We start from the raw sequence: 23,338 nt of genomic DNA on the forward strand, positions 1-23,338 counted from the left end.
GTAGGTAATATCTGTGCATAAAAGTATATCACAAGTAATGGTTTACTATACATACATAATATATTATATTATATAAGTAGGCACATAATATACGTAAACGGTACATAATATCGCTGAGCTCGGGTAAGGTCGGGTTTAGTTACTTAGGCGTGGTATATTTTGATGCAGTAATGATCGCGTGATCATCTAGTGCTGACGAGACATAATTTTTCTTCGGTTAAACTCGGCCTAAAATGTGTAGGTATTTGTTTTCACAATATAATACTTTTCACTTTTTCAGGGAAGTTTTTAAAATTATTTTCATGGATGATGCGGTTGGTGGTGGTGAAAAGTAAGCATCACTTTAGTATCTATAGTCACCACACTTTACGATCCCATTTTTTGAAATGTCGTGCATTATTGACCCGGTATGTAGGTAGATTATAATCGGCTGCACATTTGTCGGTAAACCATCGCATGTGTATGTGTGTGTTGTGTTTGTCCCTAACAATGATTTCTCGGACGTTGCGGCACGCACGAATCATACACACCGTACAATAAACTTAATAATAATAATTATTTTTCAAGTTCGCTTTACGTGGCGTTGTGTGTCAGTTTAGGTTAGGTGTGTGTGTGTGTGTGTGTATGTGTAAGACAGAGATACTGGGAAAACGAAGACGCATTATAGCAGTATACCTAATATTGTACATAATGATAATATAACACACGCCGCTGTAGTGTACAGATTCACAAAACTAATAGAAACATTGCAAATTCATATAATCATTGTGTACAATATTTACAACGAACGCTGGTGGTATATTATTAGTATTACACACTATAGGAGTGGCATAATTGTTGATATAATATCGTATGCAGTTTTTGAATAACCGAACCACTGCGCGCCTTGCAAACTCGTTAAAAAATTATTATTTGCACTAGTTTTTGTTTTTACATTTTTGATCGCATCATTAAACGTAAACAAAATGATATAGTTTTATCGGCGTTTACTTGCTATTATTATTTTATTCTGTTTATATAATATTCAAGACGGTATATAGCAATTTTTAAACTCGAATACAAATTATTTATCAAAGTGCAAACAATTTTTGAGCGAAAAAATTAAAAGTTGCCCACAAAGCTATATTAAAACTTTAATCTTCCCTTTTCCTTGAAAAATCTAGTGAAAAGATGTTAAATTAAATATATTCCATTCACGTATTTTTTCACGAAAAAAGTTCTATTTCGGTTTTTCTGATACATTTGTTCTTTCGTCTGTGGCGTGTTAAAATATATATTTGCTCGAGTGGTTGACTTCTAAATAATAATTTAAATTTAAGTTACAATACAATTTTTTGAGAAAAAAAAATCGTATTTATTTTCTGTATAAAATATACGTATCGTATAATTATATTACATTTTAAAACTCAGAAGGTAGAATCATATAATTATTATACCTAACCAACTTTGATATTAACTTTTTTAAATTTTTATGAAAATATTAGAAAAACATTAATATATTTTAAAACTCTCTGAGAAATTAAAAAAATAAATATTTAAATAGTTTGCATTGTTCATTTATTTGAAAAGATCTTATATCTATTTAAACAAGTATGTTTATTAACCATAACCAATTGTTATGGATGCACATATTGTACGTATAGGTATATTAAGTACAAATTTTCGTCACATTTTAGATTCTGAGCGGAGCGATTTTAATTTTTTTTTGTGTGTCATCACGATTTGGGGCAATAAAAGTGCTTCGATTATTGACTTTAGTACTTCGTTCGATCAGAAAGTGAATCTAGTTGGTACTTTGGGGGGTCAAAAGTAAAAAATTCTTAATACTTGTCTAAATAATCGAGAAAAACAAACTAAAAATTAAGGGAAAAACGGGAAATTTTACGCACAATCAGTTTTCGACAAAATCGGTTTTGGTTTTTGATGTTTAACCCTTTCAGACCCGAATTAATTGTAGTAGAGAAAAAAAAATTAGCAATTTATATATGTTATTATTATGACCATTATTATTATTATTATTTATTATTATGACCATAGATACATGAAATTTTAACCGAATGTTTATATAAATATATTCTATCCACCATGCAATTTTCAAAAATTTTCGACTTAAGTTGAACCATTTATAGGCATTTGAAATTTTCGATCATTATTAGTTTTTTTTAAAAATTAATATCGATAAAAATGTATTTGTTGGGTAGAAAAGCTTGAAAATTTAATACAAGGCTCTTAACTTATTTTTACAATAGCAGTTGAAAAATAAAAGAAATACATTGTCACAATTTTTTTTTACAAGCAATCAAATTTTAATTTTGACAACATACGTAAAAATCATGAAAATACGCAAATTATTTTAAGCTAGAAAATTCATAAAAGTTTTTCTTTTTTAATCTAAGATTTGAAAATTAAATACAAGACTCCTAACATATTTTTACAATAGCAGGGGAAAAATAAAAGATATATATAGTCACAATTTTTTTTACAAGCGTTCAAATTTTGAATTTTAACAACATACGTAAAAATCACGAAAATTTCGCAAATTATTTTAAGCTAGAAATTCATAAAAAAATTGTTTATTAAATCTAAAATTTGAAAATTTTTAATAATCTATAATAATATATCCTAGACAGATAAACCGTCTTCGCTCAGAATCGTTTTTCGTATACAATGATATACCTAATATCATTGGATTCAAATTTAATTCCATCCATTACAGTAACCCACTTGTAACCTACTGTACAGCAGAGTGACATCCATTTTCCCGCTTTTTTCATTCTTCGTTGCACTATTTTTTTTTATTTCAAGTAATTTAACATTAAATTTCCAATCCTAAAATAAATTTTAAATAATATAAATATCATGTAGTAATAAAATTGTGGTTTTGTGCGTATATCGAATGGTATAGACATTAATAAAAATGTATGTTCGATGCTTGGCATACGATAAATTAGTTTATACCGCAGCTGAACACAGATCACAATTTTACGATAAACTGAATCGTTGTAAACATACATTCGTAATTATTTTATTTCATACGGAATTAATTCCGGAAACTATGTACAAATGAAAAACGGAAACAGCTTAATCGTGTGGTGCAGATAGTTTACCCTTTTTTTTTGTGAGCATATTTATTTGGATTTGTGAAATGAAAATAAATTAAATTACCAAATAAATTAAATATGAATATAATATATATATACAATTTGGAGTATAGATATTAACTAGACGAATACTGTAATATTATATAGATGTTAATATAACTATATAACTACTTTATATAACTCTACATGAGTTAATTATAAACACAAAAGCTTCTTATCGGATTGATGTATTAAATGTGTCTCAAGCATCTGTTTTGATCAAATACCAACGAAATCTAGACTGCATATATTGTATTGTCACTTGGCAGGCTGGTATGCCTAAAGTGATTAGATTAGCTAAACAAATATGAAATTAAAATATTCTTCACCCCCATTTACAGGCTAGTAACTTCACATTCAGAATATACAAATTAATTATAATTGTAACGCACACGCACACACACAAAAAGGCATATTAATTTTTATGAATAACAATAACCTATAGTAAATATTTTAAATATATTTGAAAAATTGTGTTAGTTGAAGTTTCCAATTATAGCTTAAAAAGTTAAAACACAACCAAATATACAATATAGTATTAAAAAATATAATGCATTTTAAACAATATTAAAATTTGAAGTAACTGAAAGATCAATCAAAAGCTTATAATTAAAATGTTAATTATATGAATTAATTTATGTATGCTGGAATGTGATTATATTATATTTTTCTGGGAACAATAAATCAATAAAAGTACTATAAGGCTATTTTTAGTATAAAAAAGATTTGATTGCTGAACAAATTAATATATTAAATTTTATCATACATCATAACTGTTTGATGAAATATGTTAAAAAAATATTTTGCTTGCTATAACAGCATTAAAATTGTGTTTAATTACTAAGGATTGGAAAAATTATTTTATTATAAAATAATGTTAAAACAAATCCAATTAATTGAACTATCTAGTGATTAAAGCTGTAAATTGAATAGTAGTATAAGTATGCCAAATCATTGTAAAGATGAAACCACTAAGGGATAACAGGTCTCCTTTATGTTAAATGTGAAGAGGAAACATGTGGGAGTTATGATAGATACTATAGTATCTCCTTTCACCAGTAGGAGTCATCAGGCAATCGATTATATGACCAAGATACGTAGTACGTATTACGTACCTATAAAGTCAAGCGATTAGAGAAGCTTATGATAGGGTATTTTTTAAGACAGAATCTGGCTTCTAGCAGAGCGATAATAAATTGTGGCGATACCCTATATGATAGGTAACAGTGGCGTACCCAGGGGGGGGGCTTAGGGGGCTTCAGCCCCTCCCATTGGCCATGTTTTGGAATACATTTTATATTAAAAAAGACAAAGTACAAACTATGATATTTCTAAAAAACGGTATTGAATACAACGTATTATCTTTAGTAACAATGACCTAGTATAAGCAAAGCATAAACGTTGTGTTTATTATGGTACCGAATACCGAAATAGATTTAGCCCCCCCCATTCGAAAATCCTGGGTACGCCACTGATAGGTAAGAACATTGGTCAGTATTAGGATTAATGGCCATTTGGGCTACTGGACGTTCCACGAAGCATTTGAGTGAGGACACAGTCAGCAGAAGGAAGAACAGGTACGCGGTATATATACACACGACTTTCTGCATGCAGTATGATATGATGCAAGGCGATCTCATTTCTATCGAAATTCGTAACCATGCCGACGTGACCATTAAAACCACTTTTCTTTTTTAGGTCACCATTATGTGAAATGGGAGTTTAATACAGAAAGTTTTTTGTAGGAACACGGCGGTGTAGTTAATGGGGTTGGAGTAAATTGTTAGGAGGTGAGATTGAAAGTCTGAAACGATTAAAAATGTTTTAATGGTTTAAAGAAAAATGTAATGGCAAAGCGTTAATCATAGCAAAGCATATTTAGTGATAAATTATGAAAAGAAGGATTGTAATTTATCTGTGAAGGAAATATTGAGTTACTGGGAATAAAAAAGGTAAACCGCTAGAACTGGAAAATCCTGAACCATTCGTTAAAATAAGTTAAAACAGTTTTTATTCTTATGTATATATATTATATATACAGAAACAAAATATTTATCGAGTTTAAAGTATAGTAAAATTTATTGTATTAATATAAATTAGTAAATTTAAATAAAATGTATAAAAATATTCGTGAAAATAAGTTTTTTGAGAAATGTGTAAAACAATTGTTTTATTTCTAAATATAATGTATATACATCAAAATAATACTCCTTCGTACTTGTTAGGTATTGGCTGATAAATTCATTCTAAACAAAAATTTATTGTAATTTATATTACTATTTGTGTGTTTAATTGCACAATTATTTCGTCATATTTTATTATTTTTGTATTGAACAATAGGAATCAATAAAATGTATATTACAGGTTTGAAGTTATATAGTAGGTATACGGTATACATATTATATTGATTACAAAATCTAGACAATTCTATGATAGTACATAAAATAAAAATATTGAATATACATAGGTATATTATGACATATATGTCAATATTTACCAGCCACCTGCAGGTGCATCCAATTTAAATGTTGTTCTAAAATATTATTAAAAAAAATGTATTGTTAAGAGAATATGAAGAATTCTTGACAGCCAATTAAAGGTTTTATGTTTATAGATACTATAGCACGTTATGTTTACTGATATGGGAAGCATTTTGTATTATACAGCAATAACGATATTACAAAGTCAAATGTTTGCACCATGACAAGGAGTACTTATAAAATATTGGTTAACTACTATACATTTTTTTTAATGTACACTATAGTGTATTGTATAGTTTAAAAAAATAATATTCATTTTATCAGATCAACGATTTTACAATTTTTATTATTATGTAAATATGTAATACAGATAATACCTATTATGTGATAAAGCTCTAGTGGTTTTTTAATTAATATTTTATAAAATAGCGAAATAAGTGATAATATTGATATTTTTTTCACTATCTAAATATCAGATATTATATTCCTATAACATAATATAACCATTTAATTAAAATCATTTTTTTTTTTTTGTGTGATTTCAGGGCAAAGGAAATTCGGCTATAATGAAATCCTTGCACAAGCCAAAGGTAAGCCATGATTATTATGTTAAGTCATAAAATCCGTGAACGAAACAATAGCATGGAGTGTATTTTATAATATTTGTATATTATATAAAACAATTTGTTTAACTTATTTTTGACGTCATAAACTCATAAATATTGAGCTAAATATTATTAATAATGCATTGCTCAGAAAAACATTAATTATTATTATTCTTATATTTTGTATTACTCGTAAACTATTATTCTATTTAGGTAAGAATTTGTGTGGATAAATCATACCTATACATATGCATTATTATGTTAGGTTTTTTTTTTTTTTTTTTTTTTTTTGATATATGTAATAAAGTATTTTTTACAGTGGCACTCTTGAAACATTTGTCGATCACTTTATTTGCTATGCCTTCGTCTGCAGCATGTGCAATAATGTTAATATTTACCTAATATGTATGTATATACATATATCATACTATCCATGTACCTACATGTAATCTCAGTGATAGACTTGAAAATATAAAAAGCACACAGGTGTCTGGTTATCTAATCATTCAACGGATGAGAGCATACGCGTGAAAATAATAGCATATAAATAATAGTCGTCACCAAATGTGAATTTTGATGCGATAATAATATTATGCTTATATACTTATTCAATATGCATATAGGTATACGACTACCATTCAAAAATATGCAGTGCTATATAAATAGTGGTAATATTGGACCGTTTGTAACGTGAAATTTTAACCACACTGAAATACCGAATTTTTATATTATATAAAAATATTTTAAGTTATTTGTAACTATAACTCGATACACGACGAGTGTTCTCGAATCTGTGGCAGAACCGTAAACGAATTGAAGGAGGTTTGTACGTGAACAAAAGTTTTCCCGTATCGTAAATAATAATTGAATGCGCACATTTCTGATACGGACGTACACAGTGCAGGGGGTATGGAAAATAGCTTGAGACAAAAGACAAAGTGTATATATATAGTGTATAGTATCTGTTGTACGCGCGAAGCTGGGGAAATTCGAAAATCCATACTTTGCAAACACATTAGTGCAAAAAACCTATATATTATATATACACGGTTGTTGATTATATTATCATTTATTAAACTTCAGTTTAACAATGAACTCTGGAGTATGATTATATATACTTAAACAACTTGATTCATTTAAATAACTATAATTAATACATCATTATCATAAATTGTACACACTGCACATATGTAGGTAGGTTGTAGGTATGTATTTAAAATAATTTCCTTTATCTATCATCAACTTGAAGTAAAGAAGTATAGGTGTCTGCTTTAAAAATGAGTCGATAGATCTTTCCACTTTTATATTTATACCTATAAGTAGATTTCTAATAATTAATAGTTTAAAATAATTTATTGTATATAAATAAAAAATTGCTAAGCACGTTTTGTTTAAGAACGAAATTGAATAAATTATGTAAAATTGATATCTGAATTATATTCATAAAATCAATTTATTATATGCCACCTCCTGCTAATATTAGAGTTAAAGATCAAGGCGTCGACCGTGTGTTGTCTTTCAATGACAATAATAATAATCATAATTTGAACCTAGAATTTAAAAAATGTATAGTTTCCTACTTAATTCTATTGTCATTTATTTCTAAAGTTAATAATGATAATATTTTATTAGTGCTAATTAAATTTTTTAAAGAAAATCAAGATATATTATTTAAAAAATATTGTAAAAAATAGGTGAATAAGAATTTAAATAATACTTAGTAGAGTGTTATATTTGTACCTTTTTACGTTTAAACATACCTTTTACTTAACAACGTTGTTATTTCTGCAGTAGTTGTTTCGTTAATAATACATACAAAAATACAAAAATTTTATAATCTCATCAAATATAACTAAGAACATTTTTTTAAAACATAATATATTATTTATAAATTCATAGTTTCTAAAACTGTTGTTTTTTTATAGAACTAAATAAACTGAATAGAGAAGTAAAAAGGCATTTCTCTGAAATTTAAACTAGTAAAAAAAAAAAAATAATTGTTTGAGTGATAATAATAATTGAGTTCTTTAGTGCTGTTTTATTATGAACACAAACGTCCTTTGATTCGTTCCTTTGGTTTGTGACCTCAGAAAAGACATGTTTATTTTACCTATACATGGCACATGCAACAAGTAATTATAAACTTACTCTTGGCATGAAACAATTTAAAAAAAAAAGTTTAACCAGTAATAACACTTTTGAAATGTAAGTATGTGTACCACGAGTGATGTTTATTTATATATTATATCGTTCATATTTAATATAGCGAATGGATCAATGTACAATTATAAGTGATAATATAGTAAAAGGTATATACTACCTATAAAATATATAATATTTTAATTGGTCTTGACATTATAATAATTACTGCTTCGACTACTAAGGCCGTTATCATTACATTTGTATATTATAATATATGTTTTAAAATCTATAGAGAGGAGAAAAAAAGAGAAAAATCACAGTTTTAAATTACATTTATAGATATTTATGTACATTGCAATTTTATTATTATTTACTGTTAATTTAATTTATTTATCAATTATTGATACTAAAAATATTCAATTATTTGGCTGATACTCAGTTGCCAGTTGGCAGTCTCGTTAAAATTGTATTGGACACTTAAATCAAAACTTAATGATATTAATTTATTGTCTACCGTATTCTACCGTATAGTCTGTAAATTATGTAAGATACAATGAAGCTAAATAAATATTTTCTAAAAATAATTCTTTAAAAAGAAATCTACAACAACATGGGTAATAATATATAAAAATGTTAATTAAAATGTATTACAGTCTTCATGATTGTCTACGGGTTATAATAAAATAGGTATGCATATAATATTAGGTATATATACCTATATATATATCATAAAACAGTTCACTAAAGTGTTGTAAAATAGTAGGTAATGTAGGATTGTAGACTGTGGTATTATATTATGAAGTTACTTGGTTTAAAAAATTAAGAATAATTTTTTTCATAACATAGATATTAATTTTTTTCCTATGATCTATTTTATTTTCATTTATTTTAACAAATCGAACTACGTTGATAAAACCTACATAGTACATACCTATGGAAGAATACTTGAACAATTTGTCGTAAGTACAAAGTAATTATTACACACTAATACTTAAAAATATTGTGAAAAAAACTTCATGATAGTAATTCAGTATACAATATTGAATATAGTATAATGTCAAATGTCTTAATAGAATGTACATCAGACATGTATTGAAAACATAATATTGTTCAAAAAACATGTAGTATATGATATGTCTATTGGCTATTGCAGTATTGACTACATATACTTACTACTATATCAAAGAATTAAACGATTGAACTTTTTACAAAGTTTGCAGTCTTTTTCTTTTATAAATCAATAATTTATTTAAATTGAGAAAAACTGAGTAGCTTGTGAGTTGTCGCGGGTCTGGTTTTTCTATAAGGTCTAAAAAGTAAACATAAGTAAATAAAATTAGGATACCGATGGTTGTGACCGGTAGTATTTTTCAATACAAGTTAAATTACATTTTGCTTTTCATCATCAAAAAAAAAAAAAAAACTATTTTCATGTTGTATGTTTTTATTTTGAAAGATATATATGGAGTTTTATATATTTATTGAATACTGAAACATCTGAATCCAGATAAAAAGATCAAATAAAAGAGTACATAGATAAATAAGTCATAAAAAGGCGCATTTTTGTAATTGTAACATATTTTTTTAAATCCTTCCTTGATATAACTTATACTAAATTATTTAAAATCAACTGATCGGATTCATTCGGCGTAACAATTATCATATTAAATGTATTCGGTATTTTTTCATTGATGTTTTGATTGAAATGTAGTTTGTTGCAACAACAGGACATCTCAATTTTCATAAATTTAACAAGATAAATAAAAAATTGTTTACATTTTGCTAGAAATGTCCACTATAGAATCTATTAATATTGTTTATTTAGGTATTTGAAGTTTGATAGGCAATAGGAAATGATAATTACTAAAGATAAGACCTTAGTTTCTGTTTTATTCCAACTAGTGTAATTTATTAAACTCTAAAAGTTGATAACTGTCGTTGGAGTTATCTACAGTTATTTTGTCATAATATTATATGCAATATATTATTTATATCAGATTAAATGTTAGACAAATAATAAAAATACTATTTCAATTTAATAAGAAAAATGTTAATTAAGACTTTATTCAAAACTAATTTTACCAAGAAACTATTCACCTTATGCCATCGATTCAAATAGGAAAAAAGCACCTTTGTTGGTCCTAAATTAGTTGTTGATCTAATGTTCTGATCTAATTATATGAGATAACTTGAGATATATTTTAAATACTTTTCTATAAAAAATACATTGTATAGCAGCGTCTCTACAGCAGTCACTTAAAAGACATATTAAATATGCCGTTAATTATTATATTACTAGAACTATGTATATAGGATTTAGTATTTTAGTCTATTGTAGATACGATAATCACATAATGCATGTAGGTGGGTACCTATAATTTTCAATAGAATCTATAACGGAAAAATAATTTAGAGTGATTGTTATGCTTATTTTATATAATTTTTATCCTAGTAAAAAGAAACAAATCATGACAAACATTAAAACGGGTTAACGGCGTTTTCAAGTTTAATTGATATAATTATTAATGTAATAAAGCCTTAGAGCCGCATTAGATAGAGCCATCATATAGGTGTATAGGTAAATTACCAATTAGTGATTTGATGCTATAATTATTATTGCATTTACAGTAAATTCTGTGACATTTACACGCGTTATTGCGTTAATGTATATACAATATACATGTTATAATATTATAATGTTATAACTTATAGGTATACGTGTACATATTACTATATATAACAACTGAACAAAATATCCGCTTTGCAATTATAAAACACATAAATAACCGGATAATAAATAAACCTCTGATAAAATAGGTATATCATATCATATTATTATTATTACAATCGCACATTCAATTTCTGCAGAACCTTCTACACAATTTGAAACGTTATTTTGTTTTCCGAGTGAATGGTGAAGATAAGTATTTTTTTTTTTTGTATAGAAAAATAAATTGTCATCCGAGCCGCCACGTGCGTTACGCTGCCAGATAGAACGATCTTAATTTACGGTTCGAATTTTCCTATAGGAGCAGGACACCATTGACGCCACGGTCCAGGGATTGTCTACGATTTTTTTGTTTCAAATATACAGTTTGAAGGCAAAGGCTTATTTTGAGAATATGTTTTCGTCGTTCCACCAGTTTTTTCTAACCAAACGCGTTTCGAATTTGGACCCGTAAGTTTTCCCTCCCCCAGTCGGTGTGGTGTCGGTAGTAGCGTGCGGGACAGAGCGAGTGAGCGTGACGTGACGCTCCGCTCCATCGCCCGTTCTCTCACACTCTGTCGCTCCTCTCGCTCAACCCTTCGGGAGCCACTGGCGGCGGCGACGGCGGATAGACACCCTAATCGATCGGGACCCGCGCCTCGCCGACGTCCACGTTGGCACCACTGCCGGTTCCACCACCGCCGCCCCCGCGCGCCTCACGAACGCACCGCACCAACAGCGGTTCGACTTTAATACCGCGGTATGATAATAATAATAATATAATCATAACAATAACAACGATATCGCATGCGATCGGTCGGTCGGTCGGTTAGCCGGCAAACGACATGTCCCGCACGCACACCCCCCTCTACCGGCCGTCAGAGCGGTGCCACAGCCGCTGCCGACGAACGCCGTGCCGGTATTGGCCGAAACGTGTGTGTAGCGTTGCCGTTACCTACCGGTCGACCGGCTGCCGACGTGCGCGCGTGTTTTTCGTCAGTGTCGCGTTCGCGTCCGCCGTGCGCGTTTGTGTCGTTTTTGTCGATCCGTGTGGTGCGCCGTTGTTGCGAAGTCGCGTCCCGTTCGGAGATTTAAATATTTAATGGCAAGCGGTATTACCTGATAACAATTTGTCGCTGCGATTTACGTGGGTTGTGCCTCATTGTGCAGACGGTATCGTGAGTTCCGGAACGACCGATCGCGCGTGCGATGTGACTGCGTGGCCGAAGGATTTTTTGAGGAAAACAACAAAAACCGAGATCGCTCGCGAGTTTTGGCGGAACTTTCCATGGACCGGATTTGCCGTAGCAGTTGTCGCTGTCACACGCCAGGCAGGTGAACGTTAATTAATATTTTTCCGCAACGCGGGTTGTTTTTGTTTTTGAAGCAAAGTCCGTCTCGAAATGCATCGCTCACATTGCCCCTGTGTTATACGATATTATGACGTATAATAATATTATGTACCTTGGTATGTTATCATTATAACTTAGGCGTTGTAGATTGAATGGATATGGAAATTATTAAAATAATTGTAGAAAATATCAATGAGCATATAATATTGTAATATAATATTGATTGGGGAATGCACCTATCCCGTCGTCATCGCGACGATCGTTTCGTTCATGATATAGAAACCGTTAAAAATTAAATCTTTATCGATTTTCGTGTCACGATTTATACGATACACTACAGCACGTCGTAGTGGGCATACGGTCTGAGATAGAATTTTATTTTTTGAAAATCGTATCGCGCGGGTAATGCGTAAACCCCACGCGCAGACACCACGACGACCATACGGTAGCCCGGTCACGGACCGGAGTAAACTGGTTTTAGCAACCACAACAAACCATTGCCGCCGACCGAATGACTATGCACACGATACGACGTGTGTAGACTGTAGTTGTATATAGTTGGAGAGGTAGACGGTCTCAGTAATATTGTACCGTATGCTTTCGTATTATTATTATTATTATTGTACAGCATTCGTGGTTCTCTTCCATTATGGTTGAATTGCGTCTGGTCGCGACCACCGGGAGATTTTAAAAACATCTCCAAATATATTTTTTATTATCATTATGACGACTATACGGCCTGTATATTATTATAAGATGTACCTGTTATGTTATTTTCCGCTTTATACTCAGAACGGGGTTTATCGTCTATGCGTTTATGCAGTGTAATAGACGACGATAACGACGTCGCGGAACCAAACAATAAAATTCGGCCTCCGACTTGTTTTTACATGTTTTTTGTTTTTGTTTTTACGATCCGATTTGTTATGTGGAAAAACGATTCCACCGTCCTTGCCTGTAGGTAGGTAGGTGCGCGGGTGGCACAACGTGTCTTTCATTCTTTCGGCGAACGCAATGAGATAAACGTCAAATATTTCATTCCATTTCTTTGAGTAGGTATTCAACTATTAAAGTATAGTTATTGCGTTTCGTAGTATCGCATCGACGCTAAACAATAATATTATTAGGAATTATTGTTACATAATTATATTATATTCATTTTTTTATTTGTCGACTAGCACAAAAACAACGTTTTTTTTTATCTCGATACATTATTATTTAGCTACAATGGGATTTTAACACGCTGCACAGATTTTTTTCGTTTCAATATTAATACGCCGATATTATACGAATAATAACCATGCTCAGTGGTTGGACTGTTATTGTTTCGATGGCTGTTTGGTATTTTTGTTTCGATTCATTTTTAACTGGAACGCCGCATAACTGTATTGAGTTTGTGCGGAATTTCAGTAATCCATTGATTCTGTTCTTGATGGTTAAATTAGAACAATATGATAGAATAATATTATATAGGTAGTTATAATAAAATGAAATGATATTTTCACAAATATTTTTACGAGAAACTAGTGTTTTTGCTTAAAAACATTTATTAACTTGACTTTGTTGACTTGGCGAAAATATGAGTAACAGTTTAAGTTTCGTAACTAAAAAATATGATATACCACTTTTATTTCCCACGTGACTCGTAAATGAATGCTTACAACATGAGCTATACTGGAAACCATAGTAACTGATCTGATGAGTGATAATTATAATTATAACATCTACGACTATTTATGACATTATGTGATTTCGACAAAGAATGACTATAATAATAAATTGTTTTATAGTTTTAAATAATGATTTTTTAGTAAATTAGCTTATTTCAGAAGATAATTGTTGAAGTAGAAATATAGGTTTAAAATTTGTATATTTTTATGTTATGTAAACGAATATTTGCATTCATTAAAATATAGTTAGGTAATGCTTATTAATTTTAAAGAAGAAAAAATACGTGTTCTTTAAGTATTAAATACTAATAATGTGTAATGAATTATTCCATTAGGTACGGACTATATATAGTATATTGAGTTAATACCAGATGAATATGGGTAATGTTTTATTAAAAATATGATATACTGAGTGATATTACCTACCCACGAAGAATTTAAGTACCTACCTAATACACATGTATATTTTACAAAACTAATTATATTGTACGATATTTTACACTTAATTTTGGTTTACATTGACTTACTCGTATTAGTATTATTTACACTAGTGACATTTTTTTAAAATAAAATAGGTAGTAGCATTGATTATAAATATTATAATATTATTATAGTATTTATAATCAATGATAGTAGTTATACACACGCTCCTCTTAATATAATATTCATAATAATCGTAGTATTCTGAACGCTAAGGTTTAGTTATTAGTTATATTATTACATAGTTTATTATCCTAATACAATTGTTACATACATGTCGTTACATTTGATTTTAAAGTATATTATATTTCATAGTTATAGTGGTGACATTACTATATTATGTACTTAAATTTTATATCCCTCAATTTTAATTATATATACATAAAGCATTTCATTTTTGTCTACTAAGCGTTAATTGTTCAGCAAAATTTGTTTAATAATATATGCCTACTAGACATACCTAATTTAATTTTGATAACAATTAGGTAAGTATTTAAACATTTTAAACTATACAGTTGGATTTTATAATATTTCTTATTTCCGTATAGCTTCCTTTCAGTGATTTTTCCTTTTCTATTTGGTATACTCTTATACAATCATAAATTATTTTTAAAACGGTAAAAAAATTGATAGCTTAATTTAAAATATGTTGATTGAAATTTGTTGTTGATATTATTGTTTTTAAAATCAAAATTAAAAGTATAATAAAATTATATTGCGTAGACGTAGATATTTTTATTATTTACATAGCCTGCACATAGATAGGTATTGCAATTTTATTTTTCAATGACGTTCTAAACAATTATTTTGTAATTGAGGCATGGAGTTGCTTTTAGTTTGAAAATATTTAAAAATAACTTTAAAAACTATAGCTGAATAATATAATTATTATAAAATATTCTTTGATTACTTTTAGTATGTTACAATGTTATTTATTATTATTGTGTGATGCCATGATATATAATATACAGTGATACTGTATACCTACTGGCTACTTGTGGCCGGGGCTTAACGTTTAACTAGAGCGTGCTTTATGTATTAGAAGATCGGTTAATAAACCGTGCGTTGTAATAATTTTTTTATTATTGCCATCGGTTACTTATTTCATTTCTTATGTTTTATATATAACCATTTCGCCGAATGTCATGGGAATTTCAGTGTCGGCTCATTTGAATTCACTGACTGGAGTCTTGGCTGTACCTGTCTTGGCTGTCTCTAGACGTGTACTTACCACAACTAAACATATCAGTGCATAGTATTACATAGTATCCTCATATTTTAACATTTTACTTTTATCGTGATAATATTCTATTATCTACATATTATTGTATTTTTGTAGTGGTGCCGATGTGGATGTGGTGGTATTAGGTAGTAGTAATTATGTTAACAATAATACGATTACACGAACGTTTCAATAACGCGTATTTCGTTCAGGCATTGATCCTACCTATATAGTGGTCATGCAGCGTATATATAATATAGTATACACCAATACGGCCCGAGCAGGGGTGCAGCACGTGATATTGCATCCCAATGACGCATTACGCTATAATAATACCGGAGAACCAACCAGCGTGTATACTTTTAAGTTATGATAATATATATATGTATTATATAGGTTTATCTACTGTATATATTATTGTACATCATCTACGTGAGAACGCGTATAATAAGTTCGTTGGGCGTTGGAAAATCGTTGCAATTCTTTTTGTGCAGTTTCTCATTCTTTTTTTCAAAGTGCAGTTTTCTATCTGTTCAATAAACCTATTGCTCTGTTTGCCGCACTTAAGGCTTATCGTATCCCAGTTCCCCACAAACATTTAAAATATGTTCGTATGCAAAATCTTCTAGATCTTATATTGATTTAAAATATGTACGTGTGCACTGTGCACATATGATAATTCATGATATTATATCAGAGTATAATATTATTGTATCGTGTGTACATGACGAGTTATTATACATCGCAGTCAGTTTTGCACGACCGGAAGTCTATTAGCGATCGTGTTGTAGTGTGTGTGTGTGTAGGATGTGTAGGTACATGTGTGGCGAGACTTATGTGATACAAATTATGAATAGGAGTATATTATAGTATAATAGTGCGTGCGTGCTCATTACGTAATATTATCTTATAAATCGAGATAATTATTTCGTTGTTGAAGTCAAAAAGCCATCGAATGTTTAGACCTACTGCAGCATAATATCTTCTGTGTGTATAAGCAGCCGTCATCGCTGTATCGTTGTTAAAATTATTTAGAAGTACGCGACAACCGTATTTTTAATTGGTCATAGTCACTCATAGTAGTTATTTATTTTATTTATATAATAATGCGCATGCCCAAAACAATAATATTATATTATACATTATTACATCAGTCCTTATAATATAATAATTAATAATTATATACCTAATATGTAATATATTGTATAGGATATAAGGAGACTATGTTAAAGGTGTAAAGTGTAAACTATAGTCTAGTGAGGTATATTGTTAAGGCGTTGATTTGTTGTTTTAAAATTTTACGAAATCGTGAAAGCACAGCGTGATTCTCGACTGTCGTTACCGTCACCTATGTAAATGTTATTAATTATTACCTGTTGTACGGCCATACATCATTACATATGACGCGTGCATTATTATAGAATATTATAATAGTGTAGCCTATAAATAGATTATGTGACGCGCTCCACGACTGTCATAATATTACCCTGACCAGTATATTATTGTATAATTTACATCATACGTATAAAACTGTTATTTATTGTTGTCGAATTTTCAATCAGTTTTTGCCAGAGTTTTTGCAATGTTTCTCAAAACATCGTGTAGTTCTTGAAGTTTTCACGCAAATTCCTTTAGCCTTCACCCTCGTCTCCAATCTTGATGTGCTTATAATTTTATTTTATTTATATAAGCAATTTCAGTTTAACAATAAAACTTTAATAAACGACTGACAAACATAACGCTTTATTTTAATTTATAATTATTGAACTAAAGTGTGTAAAATGTTGGATGAATGGACATCAAGAATGAGACGTGTGCTTTTCGTATGGCTATAATATGACATATGCGCTAAAGGTACAAAAATGACCTATTATTTGCCTAAAACTTATAATATTGTGTACTTATTGTTATACCCAACACATATGACATAAGCGCCAAAGGTGTAAAAATGACATATCATTCGTGTCAAAATTATTATTTTATATAAGTGGTTATTTAAAAATTGCTATCTAATAAAAAATTGTATTATAAAACATTATATTAAAAAAATATACAATAATAAATTGTTAAAATATATAATATGCATGCAAATAAATGTAAATTTAATAAAACGGTTTCGATTTTACCAAAAAAAAAATGTCAATAGTAAATTATGATATACATATGCAAATCAATATAAATGCAATAAATTGGTTAGTTCTAAATTTATTATCTGTTATTTAATATCTATTTACCGTGGCACACAGGTACCTAGGATTTTGGCGCTTATGTCTTTCATCGCTTTGTATAAATTTGAAATAATTAAATAAATTTGTTACATAGATACTAGTTCAAATACAAGTAATATTTAAGTCATGTGTAACTGCTAACTATATTACACAGATATTTTGTTTACATAAGATATATTTAATAAAACTTCTAGTATAAACTAGCTATGATTAATTTAAAATGTTTTACCCATTTTGTAGATAATATTTATTAGGCATTAAATATAGACTCTTTTAAAATATGTTTATTTTGATCTTATTGACATGCAACGTCTAATAATTTTTGTATTATCATAAGGTATTCAATACAATATCTATTAATAATGTATATTATATCATGAGGAAGGTAAAGCACGTACTATGTATGCATTTTGCATAAACAATACGTATAGATAAAAGAAATTGTATATAATATACTATCGTCTGACCTAAATCAGAGATTCTTACGTTAAAAAATTTATACATTAAGTAGATTTTATGTAATTGGTATTAAAGTATCCAGGTAATAATATGATAATGAAACAACATTATTTGACTTATGTATATCTGTAATAAAATAGACAAATTACCTCAAAATATATTATGCTGACAAACAATGTTCTATTTGAGCTTAACTTCATCTATTTCTGAATTTATATCACTTTTCTTAAATTAATTTTCCACGACGTGCCAAAATAAGACTTATTTTGTTATATTTTAACACGATATTTCTCAATTTTTTTTTATTTAATTTTTTTTTTGTCAAAAATAACAATATAACTATGAAGATAATAACCTATTGATATTTATTTCACTAAAACTTTTCCAAAAAATATTATTTTACAATGTTCTTATGTGAAACACAATATGTCAGTATAGTTTAAATGTGGAAATTTGTCAACTTTATTGAATTGTAAAAAGCTTAATATCAAGAGCAAGTTGGTACTACGATGAGAGTAAAATCACATATTATTTGACATAGTACCTACATGTTTTTTTTTGTAAATCTTATTGGTGTTGAGAAAGGGCATCATGAGGACGTCCGCGCTTGAGACGCCGGAGGGTATATACGTGTAGTACACTTCATTTGGCTGAATTTTATCTATTGAATTTGCGCAGTAGCCTTATTTTAGTAGTAGTCTAGTATTTAACGTACATATATGATACACCTATTGTGCATTTGTATACTCGAGGCAATTTCTATTACATTATAGTTTTACATTTAAACCCCAGGCATTTTTTGTCACTTTGTCGTTTGAAATAATATAATAATACGTTATATTGTTATAATCATATTAATAATATTAGTCTTATTAACATTGATTGCCAGGAGCCTGAGGTGTACAGAACCAATGCGTATCTTATGAATATAGTTATGCATTTATATATATTATATATAGTGCACAATATAATATTAGGTCTATAGTTTTTCTTTTACAGTACATATACTATGATTTACAACAGTCGAGGTTAATGTATTTATGTAGATGTTCACTCCCCCTGAGCTATGAGATTGCGTTAATTGTTTTTTATTCAAGTAAGGAGTTATAGAGAATGATTTTATACGAGGATTTATAAGTTTATTAATCTGTAATATATACAGGTCATATAATAAGTGATACATATTTGTTGTATTTCTATAATATTATTAATATTCATGACATATCTATTTTCCATATACTTAGATAGGACAGATAGGTACTATTTATTAGGTTTATAAATATTATGTAATATTTAACTGAAAAATTCGATGAACATAAAATTATGTTTTATACAAATTATTTTGTTTATGCACCAAAGGCCCGATTCAAGGCTAGACAGTGTACATATTATAATGTTGAATTTTTTGGTTTATATATTATTGATTTTACGTATCAATATACTATCTTGGATTTCGATAACCCCTCGTTATCCACAGAGTTTAAATTCCAGGAATGTTTCATGGATAACGAGACTATATGATTGGCAATTATTTATTGTACTTTTTGTGTTTACCTCTGTTTGCATACTATGTACATAAATTTATACTTAACGGTATAAAAAAATTATTTAAATCAAATTACAGCAGTCGTATATTATAATAATGATAACATGTATGGGTTATAGTAATTTATTGGTATTTCGTATTCAACTGCGGATAATAAGTCTGTGGATAACAAGGGATTTCTGAAAATGGTTCATATATACGATGAAAGTTAATAATAATTATAATAATATTAATAATAATAGTTAATTAATAATTCATATAATGTTATTATATTTATTTTGTTTCTTTGTAATTTTTTTTTATGATTTGTTATTCTATCATAATTATAATATGATCAAAACGTTAAGAATTTATCTTTTGATTCGGTTTTATATTATGATAACCATTGTTAAATTATGGTTTAAGTCATGGGAACAAAACAAAAATAAAAGAATTCGTATAAGAAAACATCAAGGTTAAATTAATATAGTAGACTGCAAGATTTAGATTCCAATGTAATGATATAATAATTATACTATGACATAAAAATAAATTTATAATAATTTATAATATTGACGATAGAGATGTTTTAGATTATCTTTTTTTTATTAAGTATAACCTATTCTTATCTTAACTATAAATAGTATAGAACTATAGGACTATGAAAGATTACAGCTAATTCCTAAAAAATACATATTAAACTGTAACTTGGTTACTTTTGATTATAATTGTAGAAGTATGATATTTTATAATTTGTTTATAGGTGTTTATTATAAGTTAAAACTATTCATAATAGTTGCAAAGTTCAATACTAATTTTTAATTTTTTTTACACAGTTAAAATTTGAAATGTCTTATTAATTCATTTACACATCTTAATATTATTAAATAAATTTCTACCTTTGAACTATTTCCATGCATTATTTGTAATGTTTGTTATTATAATATATAACTGCGAGTACCTAATTTCTTATTGTTTGTTTTCATTTTGAACGCTAGTATATAGTAGCTTTGCCAAAATATTCACTTTACGGCGTGGGAGTTGTTATTCAATATTCATTAACAACAACGTGTTAAATAAATTATTCTGAATCAAAGTCGAATATTGTTTAAAAATTTAATAATTATGAATGTAAATTTGGCCCATTCTAAAGTTTCAGTTATTTTTTAAATATGCCCACTTTTTTTTACTTCAAGGTCAATATTACCGATTTTATTATTGTTCCGAATGGAAAATAACAATAATTTTGGGAATGTATCAAATATTTTCACTAATATTGGTGGCTTTTAATTCATGCTTGTATCCAGCTATATCATCACCACGCATACCTATATCTACCTATTGTGCTAATTTCTATTGATTGTGTTTTCACATAAAGGGAAAAATAGTTGCAAAATTAATTTATTCATATTGTTAAATATAATACATATTATATTAATTTTCTACCTATAACCTATCTATATATTATTCTTTAAAAAATTAAACTTTTTTTTTAACAAGTTTAACTTATTTTTATTTTTGTTATAATCGTTTTAACTGTTAGTTTTTACACGAGTTGTGTGATAAAAGCCATTCGGCGCCTTTCGTCAATGTAAATTTTCGGTTTATTTGAAAATGTAAGCATACATGTATGTTGAATATTACTTTACAACATTTATTAATTTTACAGTTCAAATCGCATGTGATTTATGTGCATTTCAATGATAGTTATGCGGACTGTAAAGAAATACCATGCCTGGTCCCTTGCAATCATATAATATGGCGTGGGGCACAGACACAAGTGTGCATAGGTTTCACTAATTTCACGGTCAGGCCTGTTGTATTTCATTAATAGCTACACCAGTTTAACTATACAGAAATAGAACAAAATATAATTTATGGAGACAGAAAGAATAAATGAGCGAAGTGTATCGCCTTTTACTGTTGAAACAGAATAAAAAAATATAAATTTAAGAAACCCGCGTTGAAATTTTAATTAGTTTTAATCTACATTAATATTCACACACAAAAAAAATATAACTTATAGACTTATATGACTTTTAATATTTGACAATTTTCAGCTCTCGTATTGAAATTCATAAATCATAACAATAAATAATTTATTTAGTAAAAAAATTATATATCTATAGGTGATAACTAATAATATTGTCTATTCGTGTATACCGACCGATTATAAAAAAATACATCGCATTTCGTTTATTTATTTTATGGAAGGGAGATAAAGGATCTTACTACTTGTCGAAACAAATATTTCAGTCAAAAATAAGGTCTAAACAAAATATATACCGTAAATTGCATGGTGTATAGGCACTTATGATACTATGATATTGGGTCTTGTGATACTTGATAAATACTAAATAGTAAATCAGAAAAATTCTGTGGTGTTTTGTATTTTTAAATTCATCTCATATTAGCGAATAATATAGTTTTGTGTTATATATGTATTAATATATTTTTTTGTATACTGTATGGAATATAATACTTATTTTTGTTTTTGTAGCTCATTTTACTGTTTGTAGTTGTTATAATATTTTGTTTCATCAAATAATTTTATACTATATGCCTATGCAAATAATATATATTGCAGGCAGTGGCGTACGCAGGATTTTTCAATGGGGGGGGGGGAGGGCTTGAAAATTAATTACTATTTTATTTTTATTTTGTCCATTCTAATAATTGTAGACGTTTAGGTGAGGTATTTGAAAATGTTTGTACAACTTCAACTTCTCAACTTTTCTAGTAGAAAAATGCTCTAATTATAAACCTCGATAGGGGTTTTTGGAAGCAAATTGGATTTAGTTTGAAATTTTTAGAGGTCAAAATTGAAAATTCTCAGTATTTTTTAAAACAATCGGGAAAACAAAAATAAATGAAAAATTGCTTAGTAACCTTGGTTTTTTTTCTCTAAAAATGTCAATAAAAAATTATTCGTTCGGTCAAAAAGCTTTAAAATGTAATACAAGGTTCTATTATACCTAGTTATCTAAAAATATTAATGACAAATATAGGCACGATTAGTTTTTATAAGCATTTATAGTTCAATTTTTGACAAAACCAGAAAAATTAATTAATTGTAGATTAAAATGTATAAAATATTAAATTTGTATAGCTAAGGCTTGAAAATTCAATACTGGTCATTCATACAAGTAGTTCATACTTTTACCAAAAAATTACTATTTTTTTAGGAAAATTGGTATGCAGATCAATGTTTTTTTTTAAATGAATTTATTCTGGTAAGACGTTTATTAATTTTCGTCTTGCTTACTATAGCTGACGAAAGTTGAAGTTTGATACATTTTTTTAAGTAATACTTATGAAGGCAATGGGG

At 28.3% G+C, this 23,338-nt stretch overlaps 1 protein-coding gene and 1 pseudogene across 3 annotated transcripts in view; both read left to right on the plus strand.

Moving 5' to 3' along the window:
- LOC107163163 (uncharacterized) overlaps positions 1-23,338 on the plus strand; it is a 186,949-nt gene that overhangs the window by 12,639 nt on the left and 150,972 nt on the right. For both annotated transcript variants that reach the window (XM_089228037.1, XM_089228038.1), the window contains exon 2: positions 6,166-6,210. In XM_089228037.1, the coding sequence (XP_089084163.1) occupies positions 6,166-6,210 (45 nt within the window). The remainder of the gene's footprint in view (positions 1-6,165; positions 6,211-23,338) is intronic.
- The window catches only part of LOC149055155 (uncharacterized), a 32,849-nt pseudogene continuing 21,518 nt past the window's right edge, over positions 12,008-23,338 (plus strand). The window contains exon 1 of the transcript XR_016191843.1: positions 12,008-12,405. The product of XR_016191843.1 is annotated as an uncharacterized LOC149055155 (transcript). The remainder of the gene's footprint in view (positions 12,406-23,338) is intronic.

The sequence above is a fragment of the Diuraphis noxia genome, unplaced genomic scaffold (genome assembly GCF_037042655.1).
Source record: "Diuraphis noxia isolate RWA-SAM2 unplaced genomic scaffold, SU_Dnox_SAM2 contig0005, whole genome shotgun sequence".
Taxonomy (NCBI): Eukaryota; Metazoa; Arthropoda; class Insecta; order Hemiptera; family Aphididae; genus Diuraphis; species Diuraphis noxia.